This window comes from Paroedura picta, chromosome 8 (assembly GCF_049243985.1).
Source record: "Paroedura picta isolate Pp20150507F chromosome 8, Ppicta_v3.0, whole genome shotgun sequence".
NCBI classification, from domain to species: Eukaryota; Metazoa; Chordata; class Lepidosauria; order Squamata; family Gekkonidae; genus Paroedura; species Paroedura picta.
In genome coordinates, this window is record NC_135376.1 from 7,782,498 (window position 1) to 7,807,970 (window position 25,473).

A 25,473-nucleotide genomic window follows, 5' to 3' on the forward strand; every position below is an offset into this window, starting at 1 on the left:
TGCTTTCTGCTTCTCCCCTGCCGCCCAAATTAAGGCCGTCAAAAGTGATGCGACAGCATTTACTCAAGTTGATCTCACCGTAGACCTACACAAATTCATGTTGAATGTAAATATAACGATGCAAGTGTAAGGAGGCCAGTTGGGTGGAATGGTAAAGGTAAAGGCATCCCCTGTGCAAGCACCAGGTCATGTCTGACCCTTGGGGTGACGCCCTCTAGCGTTTTCATGGCAGACTCAATACGGGGTGGTTTGCCAGTGCCTTCCCCAGTCATGACCGTTTACCCCCCAGCAAGCTGGGTACTCATTTTACCGACCTCAGAAGGATGGAAGGCTGAGTCGACCTTGAGCCGGCTGCTAGGATCGAACTCCCAGCCTCATGGGCAGAGCTTTCAGACTACATGTCTGCTGCCTTACAACTCTGCGCCACAAGAGGGTGGAATGGTACACCTGGCAAAAGGCTAGTCTTGCGTTTGAGTGAACACTGCAATTACCCCCCCCCCCCGAAGAGGAATTCAGGCAGGGAGCTGTGTTGGTCTGCAAAAGCATGGCTGCTTACAATATAAAATAATAAAAATCGCAATAAAACAAAGTTTCTTGAAAGCCATGGAAACGTAAACGTTTGTGGCCCAGTGCGTATCCTTTCTACAACCACGCCCATGACAAATGGAAGGAATGTTTAATGAAAGTACTACAGACCCCACTGCATTTCCAAATACGGTGATTTTCTTCTAGCCTAGAGGTGAAAGAGTAAGACGGAAAAACGTGGCAGGAGAAAGACCAGTTCCCTCCTTCCTTGACTCCAAGAATTGTAGCTGCAGCATCAGGACAGTTTGCATCCACTGCAAGCCGTGAAGGCACCGGGGTCCGATTCGGAGCCATCCGGGGATCTCTTTTGTGCTGTGGCTAGCTGTTTTGAGTGAGCTCCTGCATCACGACCGCACACAGGCTGATCAACTGCAAGAACTCGTCCGAGCCGTCTGCCAAGCATTTGTCCACCTCCTGCAGAAGGAAGAGACAGAGTTACGAGACCGATCAAAGGTCTCTTCCTGGCCCAGCAACAGTCGTGTTGAATGTCAGGAGGCCAGAAGGCTCTGCATAGATCTTGGGAGTCTTCACTCTGCCTTAGGGAGGAAACCTTCCAGAAATGCATTCTGAGAGATCATGACTGAAGCAATTTCAAATAGGGTGGTGCGCTCCGGCATGGTTCGGCCGGTTCGGCAATTGCCGAACCGGCCGAACCACGCTGGAGTGCACCACCCTAATTTCAAATAGCACATCCTTAGGATATTTAGGCTTCTTGGGAGCTGTGTTGGGCTGATGACAACTGTCTTGCGCACAAGCAGTCCTGCCCATGTTTGAATTGGTACCTCCAGTTTTCAAGCAGGAGAATTCCTGACTGTACAGAACAAGAATGAATGGCTTGTGGCAATCCCCCAACACACACCCCTCTCCTTCCAGTGCAGAAATATTAGTCTAGAAGCCAGTAGCCTCCTTTCTCTAACTGCAGATGTGGCCTTTATTTTTTTAAACCAAAGGTTCAAGGGGATGGCAGGTGACAGGGGATGAGCGATACAGTTGTGAGCGTCCTCCAGAGTGCGGGGGGTTGGACTAGATGACCCAGGAGGCCCCTTCCAAGTCTATGATTCTATGAAGCTCCCTATTAATTTAAATTGGGTCTCAGGCACTTGTCCTCAGAAGGATGAGACACTTATCAAGAAAGTCTAGGATTGCTATGGCTCTCCAGATGCCCATGGGCTACAATTATCATGAGCCCCTGCAGAGTTGCCAAACCATCGCTTGGCAGAAAGGGGGGCGGGATTAAGCAACCTAGCGTATCTCTTCTTGGGGAAGGGAAGAAGACAGAAAGAAAAGATGACCAAAGACTGGCTCTTCTTTCCTTTCTGCTCAGGCCTCTCCCAACTGCTGGGTGTTTGCAGTATCTAAGGCAGGGGTAGTCAAACTGCGGCCCTCCAGATGTCCATGGACTACAATTCCCAGAAGCCCCTGCCAGCATTTGCTGGCAGGGGCTCCTGGGAATTGTAGTCCATGGACATCTGGAGGGCCGCAGTTTGACTACCCCTGATCTAAGGGTTAGCAGGCTTCCTCTGCAGCCAATTTCAAATCCAGTTGCACCTTGGAGACTTGACAAGATTTGGGGGGAATAAGCCCCCTTTGTCAGACAAGACCCTCAGAAGCTCACATCTCAGACATTTTGTTGGTCTCGAATCTGGCGGAAAGACGGCCTGGCCTGCCTCATACGGGAGAGGACAGAAACTATTCTCTGTATTCACTTGGTCCTGGATTCACCACCATACTCCAGCGCAGGGGTCCTCAATCCCCGGTCCGCAGCCCGGTACCGGGCCGCCAGCGGCCGCGCCTTCCTCCCCCCCCCGCAGCGAGAGGGGGGGAAGAAGCAGGCACGGCCGCCGGCACGCCAGCGATGCAAACGCGCACGAGCGGAGCTGCCATGCATGCGTGTTTGCGCCCCCTGCTGGCGAAAACGCACACGCGCGGCAGCTCTACGCATGCGCGTTAGCACCACCTAGTGGCGAAAACGCGCATGCGCAACAACTGAGGCGGTCCCCAACTACTAGAAGGTTGGGGACCGCTGCTCCAGCGCACTAGCCGGCCCTCGACCCCTAAAAGCCAACTTGTAGGCAAAGCATGTGACACACACACACACACATTGTTGATACAGCCTAATTTTCGATGTCGAAGACTTACAGCAAGCTTCTCTGTGATGACGGACTTCTGCTTGTCACTGAGTTCCTCCTTCTCAACAATGATATCATGCAGCTGATTTATAAGCTGTGTAGCGGCATAACCCTCGTTGATCAGGTTCTGGGCACAAGGGAGGAAAAAGAGAGATGGACAGCTGATTCGTGGAGAGGTTCAATAAAAATGCTTCTTGCCTTAAAAGAGCAGAGAGCCAAGGAGATGCGGGTCTGCCCACTAAGCCCTATGAGGTCTGTTGTGGCATAAGGCAGGGGTGGTCAACCTGTGGTCCTCCGGATGTCCATGGACTACAATTCCCATGGGCTACCCCTGGCAGTAGGGATTATGCTGCAAGATACAAAGGACCATGCATCGCCAACTAACTCAACAAGTAACTTTGAATGGGATTTGTCTGCTACCTGGGGGGGTTCCTGATGGTTCCAATGAGAAGGGGCTATCTCATTTTCTTGTATATAAGCAGGATTGGCATTGGCATGCCCCAGGGTGGAGCAGCTGCCCACGGCCAGCAGGGCCACTGTACCCCTTGCCCATGAAGGTGCCATGCAGCCCCAAACCCCCACCCCCACCTGCACATACTACTCAACATGACTGGGGAAAGGACATGCAGGAGATGCACACGGCTGGGAGCACAGACGGAAGGAAGACTCATAGAGTCATAGAGTTGGAAGGGGCCATACAGGCCATAGAATCATAGAATCATAGAGTTGGAAGGGGCCATACAGGCCATAGAATCATAGAGTTGGAAGGGGCCATACAGGCCATAGAATCATAGAATCATAGAATCATAGAGTTGGAAGGGGCCATACAGGCCATCTAGTCCAAAACCCTGCTCAACGCAGGATCAGCCCTAAGCATACTAAAGCAGGGAGAGAGATACACAGTTGGGACAGTAGAGGAGAGCCACAACGGTGAGTGACAGGGACCATGAGCGCTCTCTGTCCAAGGCCCCGAAAATCTGGACCCAGCCCTGTATGCTAGTCCTAGGTCAGAGTTTAAGACAGCTGTTGAAACTCTAGGCTTAGTGAAGTCTAGAAATGAACCAGATGCCAAGGGTGCCACCGAATGTGTGGGAAGAGATGGACATGTGCACGATCCTTGTTGAGAATTCTGCACAGCCAAAGAACTAAGAAGGTCCAACCTTCCTTGGAGCAATAGTCCCCGATCTTTATGAGCCCATGTGCATCTTTGGAATTCTGATACAGCATGACGAGCGCGGCCACGAAATGGCTGCCACAGGAGGCAAAGCCGGGCACAAAACAGCTCTAGAAATGTCTCCTCAGGTGAAGATCCCTGTGCTCTGGTGACCGCTGCAGCCATAGCTGTGCCTTTATACTTCTGTGCAGCCGTTAGAATCTCCAACAGCTAATCAGAAGACTCGCTGGACCACAGGCCGGCCTGCCCCCTCCCCTTCCTGGTGCTTGCAGGAAGTATGCTTTAGAGCAGGGGTAGTCAAACTGTGGCCCTCCAGATGCCCATGGACTACAATTCCCATGAGACCCTGCCAGCATTTGCTGGCAGGGGCTCATGGAGATTGTAGTCCATGGACATATGGAGGGCCACAGTTTGCCTACCCCTGCCTTAGAGGGCACTGAGACTCAAAAGTTGTAGAGCTAAAAAGAACCCTGGAAAAAAACCGGGCCGAGGAAATCCTGACTGCACGGGGAATGCAGCCCTAGCAAGCAAACCCCTACCCTAAGGTCACACGCTTCATAAATGTCACGGAGTTCGTGTTACATTTATCACGACTGGCTTAAAGATGAGCAGTGTTTCGTTTCAATGTGCTTACATAACCACTATCATCTCCTCTCCCAGCATGGGAGACGCCGGAGCAAAGAGGAGACTTTCAGCCCAGAAGAAAAGAAAAAAACTCAATGGTCATTTGAGAATCCTAGATGTGCTACCTACCTGTGTAACAACTTCCAGTTTTTCAAACGAGCCGCTCTGGCAGGCAGCTAGTAATCCGTCCAGCATTTCCTTTGGCACGACCTAGAACAGATTTGCACTCAGAAAGCAAGAGTGTGTCACGTGTCCTCTGATAACATCAAAGTGTGCATTTAACATAATGCTGTAATGCAGTGGTCCCCAACCTTTTTCAAGGCTGGGGACCGGCAGCAGCAGAGAGGGCGATTGCCTGGCCGCGCACGCCGTGTGTGCCCATGCGCAGCCGAAAATGCACATGCGCTGCACTTTCGTGCATGCTCAAAAGTGCCACGCATGCGCGTTTTCAGCCGCGCATGGCGCATTGCGCATGCGCGGCCCTGCTCCCCCCCCACAGTAAGAAGCTTGCCAGGCCGCAGAGCCAGTTTGGTGTAGTGGTTAGGAGTGCAGACTTCTAATCTGGCATGCCGGGTTCGATTCTGTGCTCCTCCACATGCAACCAGCTGGGTGACCTTGGGCTCGCCACAGCACTGATAAAACTGTTCTGACCGAGCAGTGATATCAGGGCTCTCTCAGCCTCACCCACCCCACAGGGTGTCTGTTGTGGGGAGAGGAATGGGAAGGCGACTGTAAGCCGCTTTGAGCCTCCTTCGGGTAGGGAAAAGCGGCATATAAGAACCGACTCTTCTTCTTCTTACTGTGGGGGGGGGGGGCGGGGAGAGGGAGCCGTGGCCCAGTGCCAGGGCTGCTGCGGCCCGGCACCGAGCCACGGCCCGGTGGTTGGGGGCCACCGCTGTAATGTATTATTTTTTTGAGTGTATCTGTGAGCAAAATTCAGAGGATGACTCCTGAGGATTTATCTGACTCAAAAGCCAGCATTCTACACACATCCTCTTAAGCGAGAAAACCATCCCTAGCATTCTCCACTGCTGACACGACCTACCTCTATCTCAGACAAACAATCCCCTGTGCAAAAATGGAGTGGGGTACTGCCCCCTTTTTAAGAACTTTGTCTCAATAGCTGTACAGGAAAACAAATAGTACAAATCGTAACCCAATAACGCCAGGTAACAAAACTTTTACTGTGCCTTCCTCAGCCTTAGATGCTTCCAGCAGAAGTAAAACTAAGTTTCTAGGTCCTGCTTTGCCAGGGGTTTGTCTCGGATTTCAACAAACAGGGAACTATTTATAAATCAGCTGGCCTAACAGAATACAGTGTTTTTGTTAGATCTGCCTTTCTGTGGCTAAATTGGGACTTCGGTAAAGAGAGGAGGCAAAATGAAATTAGTTATGTCGGCCATAAATCTGTCCTTCGGTCAAGACCTCTCAGGACATATACGAGTTGAACATGTTCCTGTAAGCAGCAATCTGTAATGGACCAGTCCAGCACATAACCTCTGCTATGATCCAAAATTAGGGAGTTCACAGACCACTTGCAATTTCAGTGTACCCCATGGGTGCATACCTGCTTTCAATTAATTGAAGAGTTTCTGCCACATCAGATACAGTCTGCAAATTTATCAGGATTGTGCAGTGGTATCTATTCTAGTAAGCACCTTTTTTTGGGAGGGGGGGACCCGAGTAAATAAGGTCAGAGAAACTGGGAAATGTAGCCCTGCGGAAAGGAAGTGAGACAACAGTTCACCGATTTAATTCCACTTTCCCTCTTTGAACGGGAGTTGTTCATTAATTTACACCCCCCAAAGAGCCTTACGCTCTAGCAATTCCAACTTTCTGGTGATCCCTGGCCCCAGGGAAGCTCGCTTGGCCTCAACCAGGACCAGAGCTTTCTCCATCTTGGCCCCCACCTGGTGGAGAAAGCTCCCAGAGGAGATCAGGGCCCTGACGGAACTTGAACAGTTCTGCAGGTCCTGCAAAAGGGAAGTCCTCCACCAGGCATTTGGTCAAGGTCGACCTGTACCATCACTTCCCAAGGGCCCTCCTCCTGAGCCCCCTCCTATGGCACCCACTGCAGTTCCGCCCAACCCACTGGGCTATCAGCATGTTACTTTCATGTTTAATTTTTCTACGGTTCCATGTGGCTTGTTGTTTCACTTCATTCATCCTTGTTAATCTAAGTTATCTGTATTGGTTCTGTTCCATTTCAGGTGAACCGCCCTGAGCCTTCGGGGAGGGCGGTATACAAATATAATAAATAAATAAATACTAAATATAGTGGCTCGTGTGCCTGGCTAGCTTCACAAGAACCTGGACGGGTATATGAAGAAAACATCTCTTTACAGTGGAGGAAAATGAGATGATGCACCAATATGTCCAGCACCTAGCAGACTCTTTTTTAAATAACCCAAACCTTACCCCTGCAATTTCAGTCACAATGTTCTCTGTGACTTCCTTCTTGCCCGTTAGTCGTGTGGCGCTCTGGAGAAGGGTGATTGCTTTCCTCAAGTCTCCTTCGGACACGTGAACAAGGCAAGAGATTGCCTGCAAAGCGATGAGGGGGGAGAGAGAGAGAATAAAGATTTGAAAGCAAAAGGGATGCTAACCAGTAGCGGGTGGACACTGGGAGCACCCATCTCCTCTGAGACCTCCCCTAATCACTGCAGCCACGTCCCTGGCTCCTTCTGCAGGTAACTCCACAGGATCCAGCCCAGGGGTAGTCAAACTGCGGCCCTCCAGATGTCTATGGACTACAATTCCCATGAGCCCCTGCCAGCATTCGCTGGCAGGGGCTCATGGGAATTGTAGTCCATAGACATCTGGAGGGCCGCAGTTTGCCTACCCGATCCAGCCCCTAATGCTGGACCACTCACAGAGCCCCCAGAGTGACATCCAAAGGCCACACCCTCTGCTACAAAGCTTAGCAATAATCTGCAAGATGAAAAAGAGGCTGATCTGGGAAATTTGCTTATTGGGGGGGGGACTTCTGGCACGGGTACCTGTTGACACGCGATCCGTCAGGCGCGGAGATCTTTTTCGCCAGGCAGACATTACTTAGGAAAGGGCGTGAAAGCCTCGGCTACCCTGGACGCCTGCTCAGGAGAAATCTAAATGTGCAGCAGTTTCCAAGCAAGTGTTAAAAGAGTCTGCCCCCCCCCCCCCCCGTTCCCCTTCTTGTTGCAGCCCGATCGGTTCTCTGGCAAGAAGGCTGCAGTGTTCCTCCAAGTGGGGATGCAGAACAATGCGGACGAGAAGCCGCCAAGGCTGACATGAATGAGCAGTCGGGGGGGGGGGGGGCAGCTGTACTTGCTGCCTGGCTGCTTGCTCCAAGCACAGAGCTGCAGTCTGACCCTGTGGCACTCCAGCACGTGAGCAGGAAGGCCTGGAGACATTGTGCTTAAACACCATTGTTTTGTCTGGTTTCCTAGACGTTTTTTGACCTCCTGCGAAGTGGTTATATTTGGTTCAGCAGTAACTCAGAAAACTTTGGGTGAGCGTGATTTGCTAAGCCGTGCAAACTCTTGTCTTTTTTCACAGCGTTAAAACAATGGCCCTCTGATTTAGCAGAAAAGCTACCTCGCTGCTGACGGTCACATTCTCCTTTTCGGCAATGTCTAGAAGTCTCTGCTGCTGGATTTTGTCCGAGAGGGGCTTGAAACGGAATTTGGAGCATCGAGATGTTATGGGTTCAATTATCCTGTCGCAGAGAGAAAGGGAAACAGTCATGCTACTCTGTACAACTGTGCCCTTAAGATTCCATTCCCACTCTACACAGCTGGAAACAGTAGGGCTAAATAAATCTGGTGCACTCCAGTTTAACAAGAGGTCTCATTTTCCATGTGTGCAGTTCAAGCAGTTCCAAAAATACAATATTGGGATCTTGAAAGGGGGAGCCGGCAGGTAAGGAAGTTTGAGACTCAGGTGATCATAAAAGCCACACCTACCTGCTGATGTAATTACAGATCAGGCAAAAACGGGTCGTTTTGGATTCCCTCTCCATGGTGCGCCTCAAGGCTGCCTGGGCGGCTGAGGTCATAGAGTCTGCTTCATCCAAGATCACAATCTTAAAAGGAGGACACGGCTTGCCACTAGACACACACATACATACGTTAGAAACATCCAGCATCAGCACGTTATGCACAGGAATCATTCTGCAGAAGTGCGTACTTGTTGAAAAACAAGTGGTGGTACAACATTATTATTACTAGCAAGAAAGTCCATTGCAACCAGGAATGCAATGGGCACTAGGACCCAGAGGACACCTGGAGGAGCATTGCTGGCTGTACCCTGATTGGCCCGATTCCAACTTGGACAGCCAGACAACATCCAACCCCCAGGCTGTTTCACAAATATACAGAGAAACCATTTATTATTATTATTTATTATATTTCTTACCTGCCACTCTCTGGGTACCAGCTCGTGGCGGGTTACAATATAAAAAAGTCCAACAATAATAACCCCACTAACCCCCCGTTAAAACCACACAGAATAATACACACAAGAAAAACCCCCAACATGGTGGAAAAAGAACTCTACTCCCAAACAGAATGGACTGAATCCAACTGCTCTCTTGTGCTCAGTCTTCCGTTGGCAACAAAAGACATTTTGTCTGGAGAAGGAGATTTTTTTCCTCTGATGGAGGAGGAATTGGCAAACGCACGTTGCTGGGTTGGATGCTAGCCATGATTTTAGGTGGCAGAAGACACTTTCGACAGCAGAAAAGGAGCAATTTTCATCAGCCACCCCCTCTTCTGCTGGAAACCCCCACTTTGCCCCCCTCCCTGCTGTTCCCACCAGTCCATAAAGTTTGTCTGAAATGCGAGAGACAAAAGTTGGTTTCTGGAAATGCCCCATTTATGTTGAATAGGTCTGTATGATGCAGGGGTAGTCAAACTGCGGCCCTCCAGATGTCCATGGACTACAATTCCCAGAAGCCCCTGCCAGCATTCGCTGGCAGGGGCTTCTGGGAATTGTAGTCCATGGACATCTGGAGGGCCGCAGTTTGACTACCCCTGGCATAATGGATAGCCTCATGATATCTTTATGGCCCTGGGTTACGGAGCGCACAACCGTACTCTCCAGTGGCATAGACATCTTCTAGCTAACTAAATAATAAATATGAATAATCAGCCCCCTTGGATTCAACCTTATGTGTAGTGGTTAGGAGCGGCGGCTTCTAATCTGGCGAGCCAGGTTTGATTCTCTGCTCCTCTTCCACATGCAGCCAGCTGGGTGACCTTGGGCTCATCACAGCCCTGATAGTGCTCCTCTCACAGAGCAGTAACAGGGCTCTCTCAGCCCCACGTACCTCACAGACTGTCTGTTGTGGGGAGAGGAAGGGAAGGTGATTGTGAGCTCATAAATGGCACAAGTCCCATTCAGATGTAACAAACCAATCTGGTTTCATGACAGGCCCAAACACTCTCCCCTTCACATGGAAATAAAAGAAGGAAGCCCAAACTGCTTCCACTCAGTTGTACTATTCAAACATTTGGATTAACACAAGAGCCAGCATGGTGCTGTAGTTGAGAGCAGAAGCTGATAATCTGGAGAACTGGGTTCGATTCCCCACACGCAGACAGCTGGGTGACCTTGGGCCAGTCACAGTTCCCTCAGAGCACGCTCAGCCTCACCTACCTCAGAGGGAGTCTGTTGTAGGGAGAGGAAAGGTATGCAATTGTAATTCACTTTGAGACTCCTTCAGGTAGCAAATAGCTGGGTACAAAAAAACAGCTTTTCTCAATTGGAGCTAATTTCCTTTCTGGTCACTGGGATTTTTAAAAAATATACTTGACTCCTGTTAAGAGTTGGGAGCAATTCGTAAGACCTTTTACCCGGTTTTAACAGTGGGACATGAAGAAATATTAGCTAGCTCCTTTCCTATGGATTTTTAGTAGCAGAAACTAGAGCTCTTACTGGGTATAAATTAACGGTTTTATTGTGTTTTTATGGTTTTAAATTGTCAACCACCGGAAGCCGATCTAGGCCAAGAGCAGCGGGTAATAAATCGAATCAAAATAAATGAAATTGTGATCCTCCAGAACCAAGAACAAAAGAACTTAATAACTTTTCCTGTGTGTCAAAGGTTTTTTTTGAAAAGTAATGGAGAACTCCAGCTTTGAAAAATGTAACTGTCCCCCCATTTTGCCAAAGAATGTCTAACGAATTCTCACTTTCATTCCAGAAGCTTTCAGCTAATGCCAGCCAATAGACAGACAGGTTTCTAGGCTATAAGAATTCCCTACACAGATTGTGAAGTGGTAGCTCATTGGTCAGTGGCATAAAACAAGCGCATTCAGCGATACAAACAGCACCTCCTTCTCCTGACCCCATCTCTCTCTCTCTCACCGGGGACACTAATGCAACGATGGGAGCCGCTGGTGAAAAATAAATCCCCTTAGAACGCAGTTGTGCTGAGGTGACTCATTGTGGCCTGCATTTCGGACTGCAAAAGCCATCAGGCAGTGCTGACTCATGGCTTATTTTAGCATTACAAAGCCAGCCCGTGAAAAAACCGACAGAGGGAGGAAATACAATCCCACAAACAGAGCGCTAATCGTTGTACGTACTCGGAGCGGCTTCCCGAAACCGTCAGCTGAGCAAAAGTCTTCACTTTCTCTCGAATGACTTGGATTCCACGTTCGTCGGATGCATTGAGCTCCAGGACCCTCTGCCGGAACAGTTCGGGCCTACGCACCGAAAAAGACATTTGGCTTGTCAGTAAATTTGTGAAATGAATTGCTACACAGCAATGCTGGTTGGCAGTGTATCCTACGCTTAACAGATTGGGTTTTTTTTTTCTTTTCTTAAATTGAAGGGCCCTTGGAGCCTGAAATTCTTTAACTAGTGCCTTACCCAGTCATAGAATCATAGAATCATAGAGTTGGAAGGGGCCACACAGGCCATCTAGTCCAACCCCCTACTCAACGCAGGATCAGCCCAAAGCATCCTAAAGCATCCAAGAAAAGTGCGTATCCAACCTTTGCTTGAAGACTGCCAGTGAGGGGGAGCTCACCACCTCCTTAGGCAGCCTATTCCACTGCTGAACTACTCTGATTGTGAAATTTTTTCCCCTGATATCTAGCCTGTATCATTGTACTTGTAGTTTAAACCCATGACTGCGTGTCCTCTCCTCTGCGGCCAACGGGAACAGCATCCTGCCCTCCTCCAAGTGACAAACTTTCAAATACTTAAAGAGGGCTATCATGTCCCCTCTCAACCTCCTACATTCCTAAAGTGAGCCCATCTCAAAAATACTGGAATGATTTGGCTTCTGCAACCCATAAATAGATCTCAGCCTCTAATTCAGCCTTCTTCAACCATTGGACCATGGAGAAACCCCTGGAATATTTTTCAGGCTTCAAGGAACTCTGCAAGTGGTGACAAGCCCCTTCAGAGAAGCAGGCATGGAAGTAAGATGCGGGATGGGGAGAAAGAGACTAGGCCTGTAGCACAACCAAGGCAGTGGGCTCCAGTGACGTATAGTGATGCCAGCGGCCATCTGAACCTCTGGGAACGGTCGCATAACCCCTGGAGAGCTTTCGTGAAACTCCAGGGTTTCCTGGAACCCCAGTTGGGGACCCCTGCTCTAATTTACATACTTAAAACCATGGCCAGGTTTACAAAGTTATTTAGGACCCTGCCTTTTTAGCCGTTTGCACCCAAAGCAGTTTACAAGCTATACGCAGATAAAAAAACCAACCAACAGGGATCCGGAAACACACATACAAATGAGGGTGGTGATGAAACCAATGTTGCCAGCACAGCTGAAGGGCTGGGGAGGGACTGGACTGAAAGATGCCCCCCCCTCTCCAGCTCTCAGATTTTCTGCTGCTGCTGCTGCCCCTGTAGGGCAGGGGTAGTCAAACTGCAGCCCTCCAGATGTCCGTGGACTACAATTCCCAGGAGCCCCTGCCAGCATTCGCTGGCAGGGGCTCCTGGGAATTGTAGTCCGCGGACATCTGGAGGGCTGCAGTTTGACTACCCCTGCTGTAGGGATTTCAGCAGGGCGAACACAGCCCCTCCCCCTCCAAATGCTACCCAGCAGCCAAACAGTCACGTTAAAGTGGCCCCGACTGCACCACTTCCTTCTGCAATGTCACGGGAAGCAAAAAGCTGCCATGTTCACAGGCAGGCCCTCTGTCCTTTGGTGTTCTCTCCTCAGCTTGCAAGCAGCTGTCCAGGACCGTTTCCACACTGGGAACTTCGTTGCCTCGGCTCCTGTGCAGGAGCACAAATCCGGGGTGGACGAGGTTCACCACGCCAAATGCTCCTTCATGCGGGAGCAGGAAGAGGCTGCCCCGACTCAAACTCCAGCCTCCAGCCCGGTGTGAATTCTCCAGTATGGAAACGGTCCAGGTCTCAAGGTGGAGGCCTTTCACGTCTGCTATTGCCCAGTCCTCTCAGCTAGAGGTGCTGGGGTCTGGATTGGGGTCTTTCTGCATGCAAAGCGGAGGCTCTTCCACTGAGCCACAACCGCGATTGTGGAAACTGAGACAAAGAGCCCCGTTCCAGCCCTCCTCTGGTTTTCCTGGGGCCTACAAGTAACAGACCACTTTCCAAATACACGGGAGATGGGATCCAACCCTTGGCTTTCCACGATTCGGGAGAGACCTCCTACAATATGTCATCCACCAAACACCCACACACATAGGTCCCTCTTCATCTGTCACCGGATGCCAAAATGGTCCTCATGTGCCAGCTGCTATACGCCAGTGGTCCCCAACCTGCGGTCCGCGGCCCGGTGCCGGGCCACGGCTCCCTCTCCCCGCCCCCCCCGCAGTAAAAAACTTCCCAGGCCGCAAGCTTGCGGCCCGGGAAGCTTCTTACTGCGGGAGGGCGGGGAGAGGGAATCAGGGCTGGCCGCGCCCGTGCGGGCGCGGCCCGATGCGTGGGTGTGGCCCGCGGGCGCAGCCGATGCGTGGGCGTGGCCCGCGCGGGCTGCGGGCCGCGCCCCGATGCCCTGCCGGTCCCCAACCTCAGAAAGGTTGGGGACCACTGCTATAAGCAATACCAAGGTTTTCTACCTTTGCATTTAAGGGAAGTTCTGAAATTATGGAGGAGTGTTTCTTTTGCCTTTTTTGGATGCCTGCATGCAGCTTCCACCCAAAGAAAATCCCGATGAGAACAAGATTCCCATTTTCGCCACCTCCTTGGGGTTGCAAAAATGGGGAAAGCTGCCAAGAGCCACCCAGTCCCCAGTCTGAGGCTGATCAATAGCGTCTGGCTTGCTTAGTCATGAGCTGTCATGAGCCCAGCCTTGACCCCGTTTCTCACAAACTTAAGACCACCCTCTCAGTCGTGGACATGCAAGTTTGGTTTCCTTTCCGTTTGAACTTATTTCAGCCACCGGCAGCCACAAAGCTAAGCTGCTGTTTCCCACGATTCTCTGCAAACAACCGGTCCAGTGTACCAACTTCACATCCCTCCAAGATCTTCTCCCGAAAGCGTGGGATTAGCATATTTAGAGGGCTTATCGCAAAGCAGAACAGATTTACTGGCCGCTCCGGGGCCCTCTGACAAAGATATTCGTTTCTCTGCCTTCTCTACAACTGTGTCTTAGGCAAAACATTCACTTAGTCCAGAAGTATTTTGCCTTTGTTGAGGAAAGAAGGATCGGGAGACAGCTGTGGCTTAGTCATTAGAAACCAAGAGATGCATTCACAGATAAATGGCTTCCTGTATTGTTTTTTTTTTTAAAACTAGCACCTTTATTTGTGTTCCAGGAGTCCATCTCCAATTAAACCTTATGAAGCTGCCTTAGACTGAAGCTGACCCTTGGTCCATCAAGGTCAGTATTGCCTACTCAGGCTGGCAGCAGCTCTCCTGAGTCTCAGGGAAGGGTCTTTCCCATCACCTCCTGCCTGGTCCTTTTCACTGGAGATGCTGTCAGGGATTGAACCTGGGACCTTCTGCATGCCAAGCAGATGGTCTTCCACTGAGCCACAGCCTCTCTCCTTGGCTCTCCAGGGTCTCAGGCAGAGGTCTTTCCCATCACCTGCTGCCTGGTCCTTTGAACTGGAGATGCCAGGGATTGAACCTGGGACCTTCTGCATGCAAAGCAGGGGTTCTTCCACTGAGCCACAGCCCCACCCCCTTCTTGAGTTGTTGAACTCAAAGGTACTTAAGTTCCCTACTATTTACAGGCTTCCCGGTGTAAATATACAGCTTTCTGTTGTCTAGAAAACATTTCCCACAGAAGTTTAAGTCATCGCTGCCAGGGTGGTGGGGGGGGGGGGGAATTCTGCGGTCAACAATGAACAAAACAGGCTGAGTGGACCTTTTGAGGCAGAAAGCAATTTTCAGGACATACCGATCCAGTTATTGGTCCCACCTAAAATTCCCTGTGCTCTTTTAAAAATTAATTGTTATAATGAACGGCTTTTACTGTTATTTTCGCTTCTCCCCATCCACATTGTGAATAGAAAGTGTGTTATTTTGCACCCACACAAACACACAAAAAAAAGTCACAGTAGTAATGCAATAATAAGGTAAAAGGTAAAGGTATCCCCTGTGCAAGCACCGAGTCATGTCTGACCCTTAGTGTGATGCCCTCTAGCATTTTCATGGCAGACTCAATATGGGGTGGTTTGCCAGTGCCTTCCCCAGTCATGACCGTTTACCCCCCAGCAGCAAGCTGGGTCCTCATTTTACCGACCTCGGAAGGATGGAAGGCTGAGTCAACCTTGAGCCGGCTGCTGAGATCGAACTCCCAGCCTCATGGGCAGACAGCTTCAGACAGCATGTCGCTGCCTTACCACTCTGCGCCACAAGAGGCTCTTGTAATAATAATAATGACGTCTATAAAATGGAACGTGCCAAATGTAGAATACAGACTGTTGGGTGGAATAATGAAACGACACAATTTACATCTTTGGAGGAATGCAGGTAGGAAGTGACGGAAGGAAAAAATATTAGGTCAGATGTGGAGCAGGAGGGCAAATCGTTTTTCTTCCGCAAGGACTGAATTGCTGAAAGGCCTCAGCTGAAGATGTTTTTGCCTGCTGGGGGCCTTTCTTTTATGGAAATGGCTTCTTGAGGAGGAATTCACCCAATCTTTGAACTGAATCTTATTTCTTTTCCTAGAAGGAGGCCCTGAGAATTTCCCTTCCCACTGGAAGCCTGCTTTTAAGCGACTGTGGCTGGGCCAGCTTCAGTTTGGGGGACTGGGGAAAACTGGATTTTTCTTGCTGTCCAAAATAGAGGCTTTGCTTAAGCCAAGGTGAGTGCAGTGTATGTATGGGGGGGGGGCTTTAAGAAAGGAGGCCATAAGCCTTGAACTTGCCTTTACTTCCAATGCCCGGGTGACACGTTTATTTAGAGTCATGTAATCACATCACGAGAAGTATAAATAGACTGAAAACTGTTTTGTACTTCTAACGGTTTGACTTCAGATTTACCCGTAGAGTTCTCGAGCTGCTGCCAAAATAGTCGACGTCTTCCCAGTCCCAGGAGGGCCATAGAACAAGAGATTAGGAAGCTGCAAGGAGAAAAATGGTTGGGTAGCCAGTTTTCAGTATGTAAAAAATTTTCTTGGCATTTCTGCACTTTTACAGCAATAAATACAGATGACAAACAAAGAGGGGAAACTACAGGAATTCCGGAGTGTGTGCGTGATACCTTTGCTGTGTCCACACACATTAAATTCCATTTATTTGTCTTTTTCTACTATTCACACGAGCTTCTGTTCACCTGTCCAGATGACAACTTCTAAGAAGTACTGTAGTCTCTGGACTCCTCTTGCTGACAGCCCTATCAGACTCTGAGTCAGCTATTTTTTCTTTTAAATGGTCTTCTGAAATAGTTGTTCATAACCATCTTAACAATGAGGGGAAAAGTCATATTGTAGAACCAGGATTCTCCAAACCTACTTGCAGTACCAACTGCTTGTGTGCCAACATCTCCTTCAAAGGTCTCATAAAATTTGAGGGGGAAGGGTTGTAAAAGGGGGGGGGGAGATCTTTCATTATGCCAGAAAAGAGCCCCCCCCCCTAAATCTTCCGGTATAACCTTAGGATTTGGGTGGAAAACTCATTTTACTTTACATGGGGCTTCAGGAAAGGTAGTAGTTAAGTGGCTCCCCCTTACTGTTTCTGCTTTTCTGTGGCTCACGAAACAAGAGACTCTGTACACCCAAAAAAACCTGGAGAACAAGAAATGGGTCGCAACCACAAGTAGCCTACCACACCTTGCCAATTTTTGTTGTCGTCAAGTTGCAGCTGATGTACAGTGACCCTGTAGAGCAGGGGTAGTCAACTTGTGGTCCTCCAGATGTTCATGGACTACAAATTCCCATGAGCCCCTGCCAGCAAATGCAGAATTGTAGTCCATGAACATCTGGAGGACCACAGGTTGACTAGCCCTACTGTAGAGCAACCTTTCTCACTTTTTTTGCTTTGAGAAACCCCTGAAACATTCTTCAGGCTTTGAGAAAACCCAAAAGTGGCTTGGTTGTGCAGAATATGGTAGGGAAGCAAAGCTATGGACACGCCCACCCGGGGCCCCTCCCCTTCCCAACCCCTCCAGGCCCACCATTGGCCACTTTGGTAGGGAATGGGTGGGTCAACATAACCATATATGGCCACATCACCTGAGACAGGTATAACACATTTTAAAATATTAAAAATGTATTAACTCCCACCCATTTGGGAAACCCTTCCAGGGCCTTCATGAAACCTTGGTTGAGAAAACCTGTCCTAGCCTCTACAGAAGCATTAATTTTACTTAAAAACAGCATAAAACATGTAAAGAAAAATGGCCTCTACAATGCAAACTTGGTCTCCCCTCCACCAGGTCCAACCCTGCTTAGCTTCTGAGATCAGGCTGGTCTGGGCCATTCGTATCAAGCTAAAATTCGTAAGCCACTGGAACACCTCCAAAGCTACAGGAGGTATTGTTGAAATACAATACAACAAGGACTGTCAGTCCTTCGGGTAAAGAAAAGCAGCATATAAGAACCAACTCCTCCTCCTCCTCCTCCTCCTCCTCCTCCTCCTCCTCCTCCTCCTCTTCTTCTTCTTAACCTTTCAGGAGGTAACTCAGCAAAACGACTCTCCTTCTGCAGATCTAGCTTTATTGTGCTTCAATCATCTACTCTATTTCTCTTTCTCCAACCTTAAAAGGTCCTTAAATAGGATTCAAATATGTCTTTGACTTGAGATGTAAACACAAATAAGCAAAAATAAATAACCACAGTCTGAGGAATATATTTGTCAGCAGACTGCCATTATTTTATGCCTGAATAGCTTTCCTTTCTGTACAAAATCAGTTTACTGTGGACAATTCTGGCTTAATCTATAAAACTGTTGTGACCTCTGCTGTTACGGGAGGTAGATTATTTATTAGTCAGCAGATGGCCATGGTCAGGATCAGTTGCTCTTTTGCAACAGATAAATACTGCTTCGTTCTGAAACAATATCTTTAACTTGCTCTTCCCTTCAGAACTATTCAAAGTTAACACAGGTTTATTTTTTCATCCCATGGCTGATATGAATCCTGGCAATCCATGCCTGTATAGATATATGCCCACCAGCCTAAAACCAAAGAAAAGGCTGGCTGTGAATTTCTCTTTTAGTTCACTGGAATCAAAAATAACGACTAGAATCTTTCATCATTTTGCACATAAGCACAGTTTCAGCAGAAAGCTATACTTCCTTATGAGGAAGGAAGTCTTATTTCTCAAAGCCCATCATAATTTCCTAGGCTCAGAATTATGGTCAGGGCTAATTATATGCTGGGGTCTCATGGGAAAGTTACTTAGGAAGCTACAAACCGTCCGCGGTCCAGCTGGTGTGCAGCCAGAGTATTAAAAATAGGGTGTAATGCATGTCAGACCCAGAGGGTGTTGGATATGGTTACTCTGCATGCAAGAGGATCTGGGAGGGAAAGGGTTAAGAGAATTCTCAGTCCCAGCTTCTCATTGGCTAAACGTGGAGTCTCTTCAGCCACTGATTGCCTTCTGTGGCTCATCTTATAACCAGCTGGGCTAGTCAGCGTCCTGTTCTCACAGAGCAGTTCTGCCAGAGCTCTCATAGCCCCACCTACTTCACAGGGGGTATATTGTGGGGAGAGGAGAAGAAGTCAATTGTAAGCTGTCCTGAGACTCCTTCGGGAAGCAAAAAGTGGGATATTTATTTCTTTAATGTTTGGATTTATATAACCACCGCTCTCAAGAGAACCAACTCTTCTTCAAGACACAATGAGAGATCTTGATACAGATTACTCTCTTCTGACTAAATTTACTCTTCCTGAAATTATGAAACTTCTCACAACAGTGGTTGGGATCCAAGCAACTTGGACATGGCCAGGGGCATTACTGGCTCTTTCTCTGAAGAAGAAGAAGAGCTGGTTCTTATATGCCGCTTTTCCCTAACCGAAGGAGGCTCAAAGCGGCTTACAGTCGCCTTCCCATTCCTCTCCCCACAACAGACACCCTGTGAGGGAAGTGAGGCTGAGAGAGCCCTGATATCACTGCCCGGTCAGAACAGTTTTATCAGCGCCGTGGCGAGCCCAAGGTCACCCAGCTGGCTGCATGTGGGGGAGCGCAGAATCGAACCTGGCATGCAATATTAGAAGTCCGCACTCCTAAACACTACACCAAACTGGCACTACACCACTCTGAACACACACCCATAATGTAACACGTGTTGCTTTTGACATTCTCCTCGTTTTCCAAACCCCGCTCCTGTCTGGCGTTCTTCCAAATGAGGAAGGGACACCCAAGGCCCCCTGAGCATACAGAGCTCCTTTGGACTTCTGCCAATGATGTGTACTCTTCTCACCCGAGCCGTGAATGACATCAGGAACAATATTGCTTAACTGGGTCATGTTAACGACAGCAAAACATAAGCCTCAGGGCAACCTGAGTGCTCAATTTAATCCTTTCTATTTGAGAAGGAGCACGAAGAAAAGTTTAGCTTGGTGCATTGTCATATCCATAAACTGTTCCTGATGTGGCTCTGTAAGGTCTAAAATAAGTCGACTCAAAATAGAACAGCCCAGCCGGCTCTGGAAGTCATACATGGCACCAAATATCAGGCTTCTGGAGAAAAATAACAGGATTTCAGCTACGCGGGGAGTTACTGCTGCAGCTAGCTTCAGAAAAAGCAGGTAGGAAGCCTTGCCCAGCCTTATCTTGCTGGAAACTAAACAGCGTCAGTGATAGTATCCGTTTTGGAAACCACCAAAGAGGACCAGGGCTGCTATAAAGAGGAAAGAAATGGGAAAGTACCTCTTCTCACCTCATGCCTTGAAAACTCCATGTGGGGTAGCAGTAAGAAGCAAGCTGACAGCTCTTAAGCATTATTATTATTAAAGAATGAGCTCTCCCACAGAAAAGATTTCCCTTTCTGCCTGCAATCCCCTGGCGCCCTACAGCAGGGGTAGCCAAACTGTGGCTCTCCAGATGTCCATGAACTACAATTCCCATGAGGCCCAGCCAGCATAGTGCTCACAACATCCCGGACCTACTCCCAGGAGCAGCTTTTGAAAAGTTGCAGTAAAAACTGAATCAGCAACCATCTCTTCTGCAAATTCCTTCCATCAGCGTATTTCTTTTTTACTACGTACCAACCAAATGTCTTCTTTGATATCCCAGCATAAGTTTAAAAGGAGTTTTGTTGTGCATCTTGCAGTGCCAACACTTTGACAATTATATAAACTCTGCAGCTACTGAAATATGAGGTTGCCTTTGCTTACACAGTAAAATTCGTGGTTATTCCAGGGAAACAGATTATGTAACACAAAAAGATGAATTTCTAGTGGTATCTCGAGTGGGTGAACCTAGTTATCAACATGCAGGTCCAAACCGCCCCCCCCTCCAAAAAAAACCATCCTGTACAATGGAGCCAGGTACTGCCAAGGGAATTTTAAAACAAAACAAACTTTGTAGTGTGCAGAAAAATTGGAGGGGTGTGTGTGGAATTAATAAAGTCAAGGGAATTTAAAATCTCATGAAGTTAAACAGTGTAACAGTGGCACATTGCAAGATCTCAGCTACCATCTTGGGGGAGGCGTAGCAAATAATTGACATAACCATTGACATCTCCTCTCTTCCTTTTTATTCTGAAAACAAGCCAGTGACGTAGGGAAGGCTGCGGCTGGGGGGGGAGTGGGGGGAGAGAGACTGGCCTCAGATCACCCAGCAAGCATCTGTAGGAGAGAGGACTATTCTGACCACTAAGCCGCACTGATCTCAGACGGCACGCTCTGAACCCTGGCTGACACATTCATCGCTGTAAGTACCATTCAACGGCTAAGGAGTTTTAAGCCGACACCACCCAGCCCAGTTTCTACCACTGAGGGAGAAATGGCAGATGCTACAATTGTCCATGGGGAAGGCACTGGCAAACCACCCCGTATTGAGTCTGCCATGAAAACGCTAGAGGGCGTCACCCCAAGGGTCAGAGATGACCCGGTGCTTGCACAGGGGATACCTTTACCTTCACCTTTTACAATTGTCCAAAGACACCGGAATACTCACATCTGCTCCTTCTAAGGACTTCTTCAAGACAGCAACTACTTCCTCTTGAAACGCAACTTCGTCCACACACTTCGGACGGCTAGATTTTAAAAGAAAGAAAAATGGGGGGAAAAGTTCAAGCACACACACACAAACTGTCTCCACTGTGTTAATCATCCAGTTACGGCTTCCTGTTTTTTCTGTATGACAGGGCAGACAAGGGCTTTCTTAAACGTAGCACCCATCCTACTCAACTTCCATGTCTATCCCCTTTTGCCAGCTGGTTTTGTTGTTTTTTAACGACGAGCATGTTTTCATTCTATCACACTTTTATCAGCCCTTTCCATATATTCAAGGTGGCTAAACCAGGCTATTTAAAAATACTTAAATGAAAAACACGATGACTTAAAAGTGGATCTTTTTAAACAAAGGATGTCCTGATCTAGATAGTCCAGGCTAGCCTGATCTCAGAAGCTAAGGTTACTCCTGCCTAGCACCTGGATGGGACACCTCCAAGGCATGCCAAGGTCACAATCCAGTCGGGTATTAGCAAACCACCTCTGAATGTCTCCTGCCTTGGAAAACATACAGAGTTGCCATAAGACAGCTGTAATTGGTCACAAAAGCCTTACAAACAGTTTATCCACGAAAATGTGACGTCTGCCCAAGTATTTTCAGTCAAATCAGAAAAACTGGAGCAGACTTCAGTGATTTAGCAGCTGTACCATTTTGTATCGACAATTAGGGCGTGCCAGTTGATTTTATTTATTTATATTTTAATTTATATACCGCCACTCATGGCAACAGCCGTCACGTGGCTGCTTACAATATAAAATAATAAAATTCGCAATAAAACCCCATACTCCCCCAAGAAAATGATGCCAAACAGGTAACATAAAAACATCTATTGTGGCACATTATTAGAGTTACCCGTCATCCCCTTATTAAACAGTATGCTGTGATCTTACACTGTAGGCATAATAATGCTGCCATGTATTTAAAGATTCCGCACCCTCCAAACAGCATAAATACATCCAGACGTGACAAATGGAGCCTAAGAAAAGCAATTTTTAGAGTGCCTTCTCTCCTCCCCCACAATGGCCTCTTGTGCTCTCCCAAATGTCACTGTTGAAGTTCTGGGAATCCTGCCCACCACAATGCCACATAGTACAAGAGACTACAGTAAGAAGGGCAGGATCACTAGGTGTCATCCTTCCTTACTCTTCCACAAATGTAACCTGTTTGTGCAGCACGACAACATTCACACAAGAGGTGTGGCTATGTATTCATGGGGTCTTTGTACAGCACGTGCCCACGATAGCCAGTTGATTCTCAGATAGTCTGACTGCCAGGCAAGAGATGTTTGGAGGTGACTTGCCATTGCCCCTGCATCATGGCATTGGCATTCCTTACAGGTCGCTTTCCTTCCTGCTTAGCTTCTAAGATTTGATGGGATCAGGCTTGTCTGGGCTATCCAGGCCAGGTTTAGAGGCAGGGTGATTCATGTCAAAGCCTGCTGTACCCCACTGATGCTGGCAGGGGCTCATGGGAATTGAGGTCCATGAACATCTGGAGGACCACAGGTTGACTACCCCTGCCATAGAGTATTGTTCTAGAGAGTCCCTCAATAATATGGGTGTCCATTAAAATAAAAATGCCCCTGTGGAGTTGCTGTTGTCTCAGCTTTCGATATAATTCTGATCCATATGACAGCATCCTCGATTGCTACAACACTGAGTGAAACAACACATGTATGCAGATTTAATTTTTGTTGCAGCTGATAGTTATGTCACCATGGCTCAGAAAGATCAAGCAGGAGAGAGGAATAAGGCATTTTTTAAAGCACTGGCTAAGAGAGACAGAACTTTACTTGGGTATGTTACTGCTCATGCCAGCAGTTTTCTCCAGGGAAAGGGGCTATGGTGAGTGGTAGAACATCTGACAGGCATGCAAAATGTCCCAGGCAATATTGACTTTCCTGGACCAAAGGTCTGATAAGGCAGCTTCAATACTAATACTGATGGACCCAGAGTCTCATTCGGTATGAACAGCCTCATGTGTATTCATATGTGTAATTGCCAGAGCAGTATGTCAAAGGAATTGCTGCTACAACCTTCCCTGAGCAGCTACTCCAGGGTCATTCTGCTCACCCTTGTAGACATACAGATGACTTGCCCATTAAATGTAGGAACACTGACAGGAGGCAAGAATAAGTAGAGACATCTAGTGGTTATAATCATCACCTTCATTATTTTAAAAATGCTCTACTACAATTAACCTTCATCTAGCCTCTTTACCCCTTGCATTCATTAAAACCATCTGATTCCCCAAGCTACAGTTCAAACCCTTACTATTTTTCTACCCATGGAACCGGTCTGATTCTCTTGCTCTCCCCACTGCTTCCTGCAGTGACAGCCGCTCCCCGTTCCTTGGTAGGTGGAGGCTTTGTGCTGACTGACGAAGGACCTTTCAGAAAGGCCAGCATGGCGTCTCGCCAACCTGCAGAAGAAGAGGAAGGGTTAAATATGTATATATTAACATGCAGCATGATCATTATACTTAAATACATGTTTACAACCTGCAAGGGTGGGGAGAACATTTTATTTGCAATGATGTATTTTGACATATTTCATTGTTTTAATTCTCACCCTAGGATCTGGCCAGATTCTGGATGACCTGGGTTCAAATTCCCACTCAGCCACATGAGAACACTTTGTGCCAGGGCTGTTGTATGAAATGGAAGGAAGAAAACTAACCTCAGCTCTCTACTTGCCATGAAATCCACTGAGTGACCTTGGGTTAGTCACTTTTCCAGCCTCTAGGGATACAAGTGGGACCTGGGGAACCCCTGGAATTATACCTCATCTCCAGACCAAAGATATCATTTCCCCTGGAGAACATTACACTCCATTGAGGTCCCTCCCCAAATCTCACCTACTCCCAGCTCCACTCCCAAAGCATCCAGGTGTTTCCCAAGCCAGACTTGGCAAAGTTGGTATCACCTTTAAGGCCATACACGATCTAGGCCCTGTATACCTGAGGGATCGCCTCTCCGCCTACACCCCTCAAAGAGCCTTGTGCCCTACCTCCTCCAACCTCCTGGTGGTCCCTGGCCCAAGGAAGCCTGTTCGACCTCAACCTGGGCCAGAGCTTTCTCCATTCTGGCCCCCACCTAGTGGAACCAGCTCCCAGAGGAGATCAGGGCCCTGACAGAACTAAAGCAGTTCCACAGGGCCTGCAAAAGGGAGCTCCTCCACCAGGCATTTGGTTGAGGTAGACCTAATTCATCGCTCCCACTCAGCCCCCCCAAACCTCCCCCCCTCCTATCATGACTGTTACAAATCTGCCCAATCCCTGGGTCTCAGTACGAGCTGAGCTAAGGCTCGTTGCAGTCCCACCTTCCTTTAATGTTATTGTTAATACGTTAATGTTATTGTTGTTACCACCTTACTGTTCCCAGAATGATGTTACCTGTACCATTTTGTTGTTTCATGTAAACCGTCCTGAGCCTTCGCGGAGGGTGGTGTATAAATACAATCAATCAAGCTACCTACCTCGCAAGGCTATTGCATGAAATGGAAGGGGGGAGACCTTAGCTCAGGTCTGTGCTTCCTGTAAAATGTACTCAGCAGCCTTGGGGCAGTCACTTACCTACCCCTAGGGTTGCCAGCCTCCTGGTGGGACTTGGGGATCCCTTGGAATTAACAGGCGATTTCCTAACTAAAAAGATCTGTTCCCCTGGAGAAAATGGCTGCTTTGGAGGGTGGACTCCAGAGTACTATGCTCCAGCTTGGTGTCATGGTAAAGAGCAGCAGCCTCTAATCTGGAGAGCTGGGCTTGAGTCCCCTCCTCCACATGCAGCCAGCTGGTTGACCTTAGGGCTGTGCGAGACCAGTTCTGTCAGAGCTCTCTCAGTCCCACCTACCTCAACGAGTGTCTGTTGCGAGAAGAGGAAACGAATGTGATTGCAAGGTGCTTTGAGACTCCAGGCAGTGAAAAGCAGGGTATATTTTAATTAATTTATTTGATTTGTATACTACCCTTCCTTATAGCTCAAGGCAGTTTACATATAACATACCTACTAATAAAAACCAACTCTTCTTCACTGAGGTCCCTCCCCACCCCTAATCCCACCCACTCCTGGCTCTACTCTCAATGCCTCTGGGTATTTCTCAACCCACAACTGGTAACCCTACCCACCTTACAGGGGGTTGTACGAAGCGGGTAAAGAACTAAGCTCATTTCGCTGCTTGCCGTGGCATCCACTGAGTGGCCTCACGACAGCCACTTTCCTTCAACCTTGCCTACCTCGCAGGGCTGTTGTGCATACGAAATGGATGGAGAACACTGCTCAGAGAGGCCGGCGTGCCCTGAACCCCGTCTGGCAGCCGCTGCGCTTTAGCCTCCTCTACCTCTCTTGAGTCCGGTGGAGGAAAAGCGGCGTACAAATGTACAAAGGAGGAGGGAGGGATTTCAGACACCCGGGACCGACCACGAGCCGA

At 48.4% G+C, this 25,473-nt stretch overlaps 1 protein-coding gene across 3 annotated transcripts in view; it reads right to left on the reverse strand.

Moving 5' to 3' along the window:
• Window positions 1–659: 659 nt before the first annotated feature.
• The window catches only part of RFC4 (replication factor C subunit 4), a 31,365-nt gene continuing 6,551 nt past the window's right edge, over window positions 660–25,473 (reverse strand). For 2 of the 3 annotated variants that reach the window (XM_077348279.1, XM_077348278.1), the window contains exons 2-11: window positions 23,323–23,470; window positions 20,993–21,071; window positions 15,912–15,991; window positions 11,082–11,201; window positions 8,457–8,600; window positions 8,089–8,209; window positions 6,931–7,056; window positions 4,642–4,722; window positions 2,725–2,841; window positions 660–999 (exon numbers count right to left, since the gene is read on the reverse strand). In XM_077348279.1, coding sequence (XP_077204394.1) covers window positions 904–999; window positions 2,725–2,841; window positions 4,642–4,722; window positions 6,931–7,056; window positions 8,089–8,209; window positions 8,457–8,600; window positions 11,082–11,201; window positions 15,912–15,991; window positions 20,993–21,071; window positions 23,323–23,470 — 1,112 coding nt within the window. In that variant the 3' untranslated portion in view covers window positions 660–903. Of the gene's footprint in view, window positions 1,000–2,724; window positions 2,842–4,641; window positions 4,723–6,930; window positions 7,057–8,088; window positions 8,210–8,456; window positions 8,601–11,081; window positions 11,202–15,911; window positions 15,992–20,992; window positions 21,072–23,322; window positions 23,471–25,279; window positions 25,461–25,473 lie in introns of those variants that run through there. The other variant, XM_077348280.1, reaches the window with a different exon arrangement.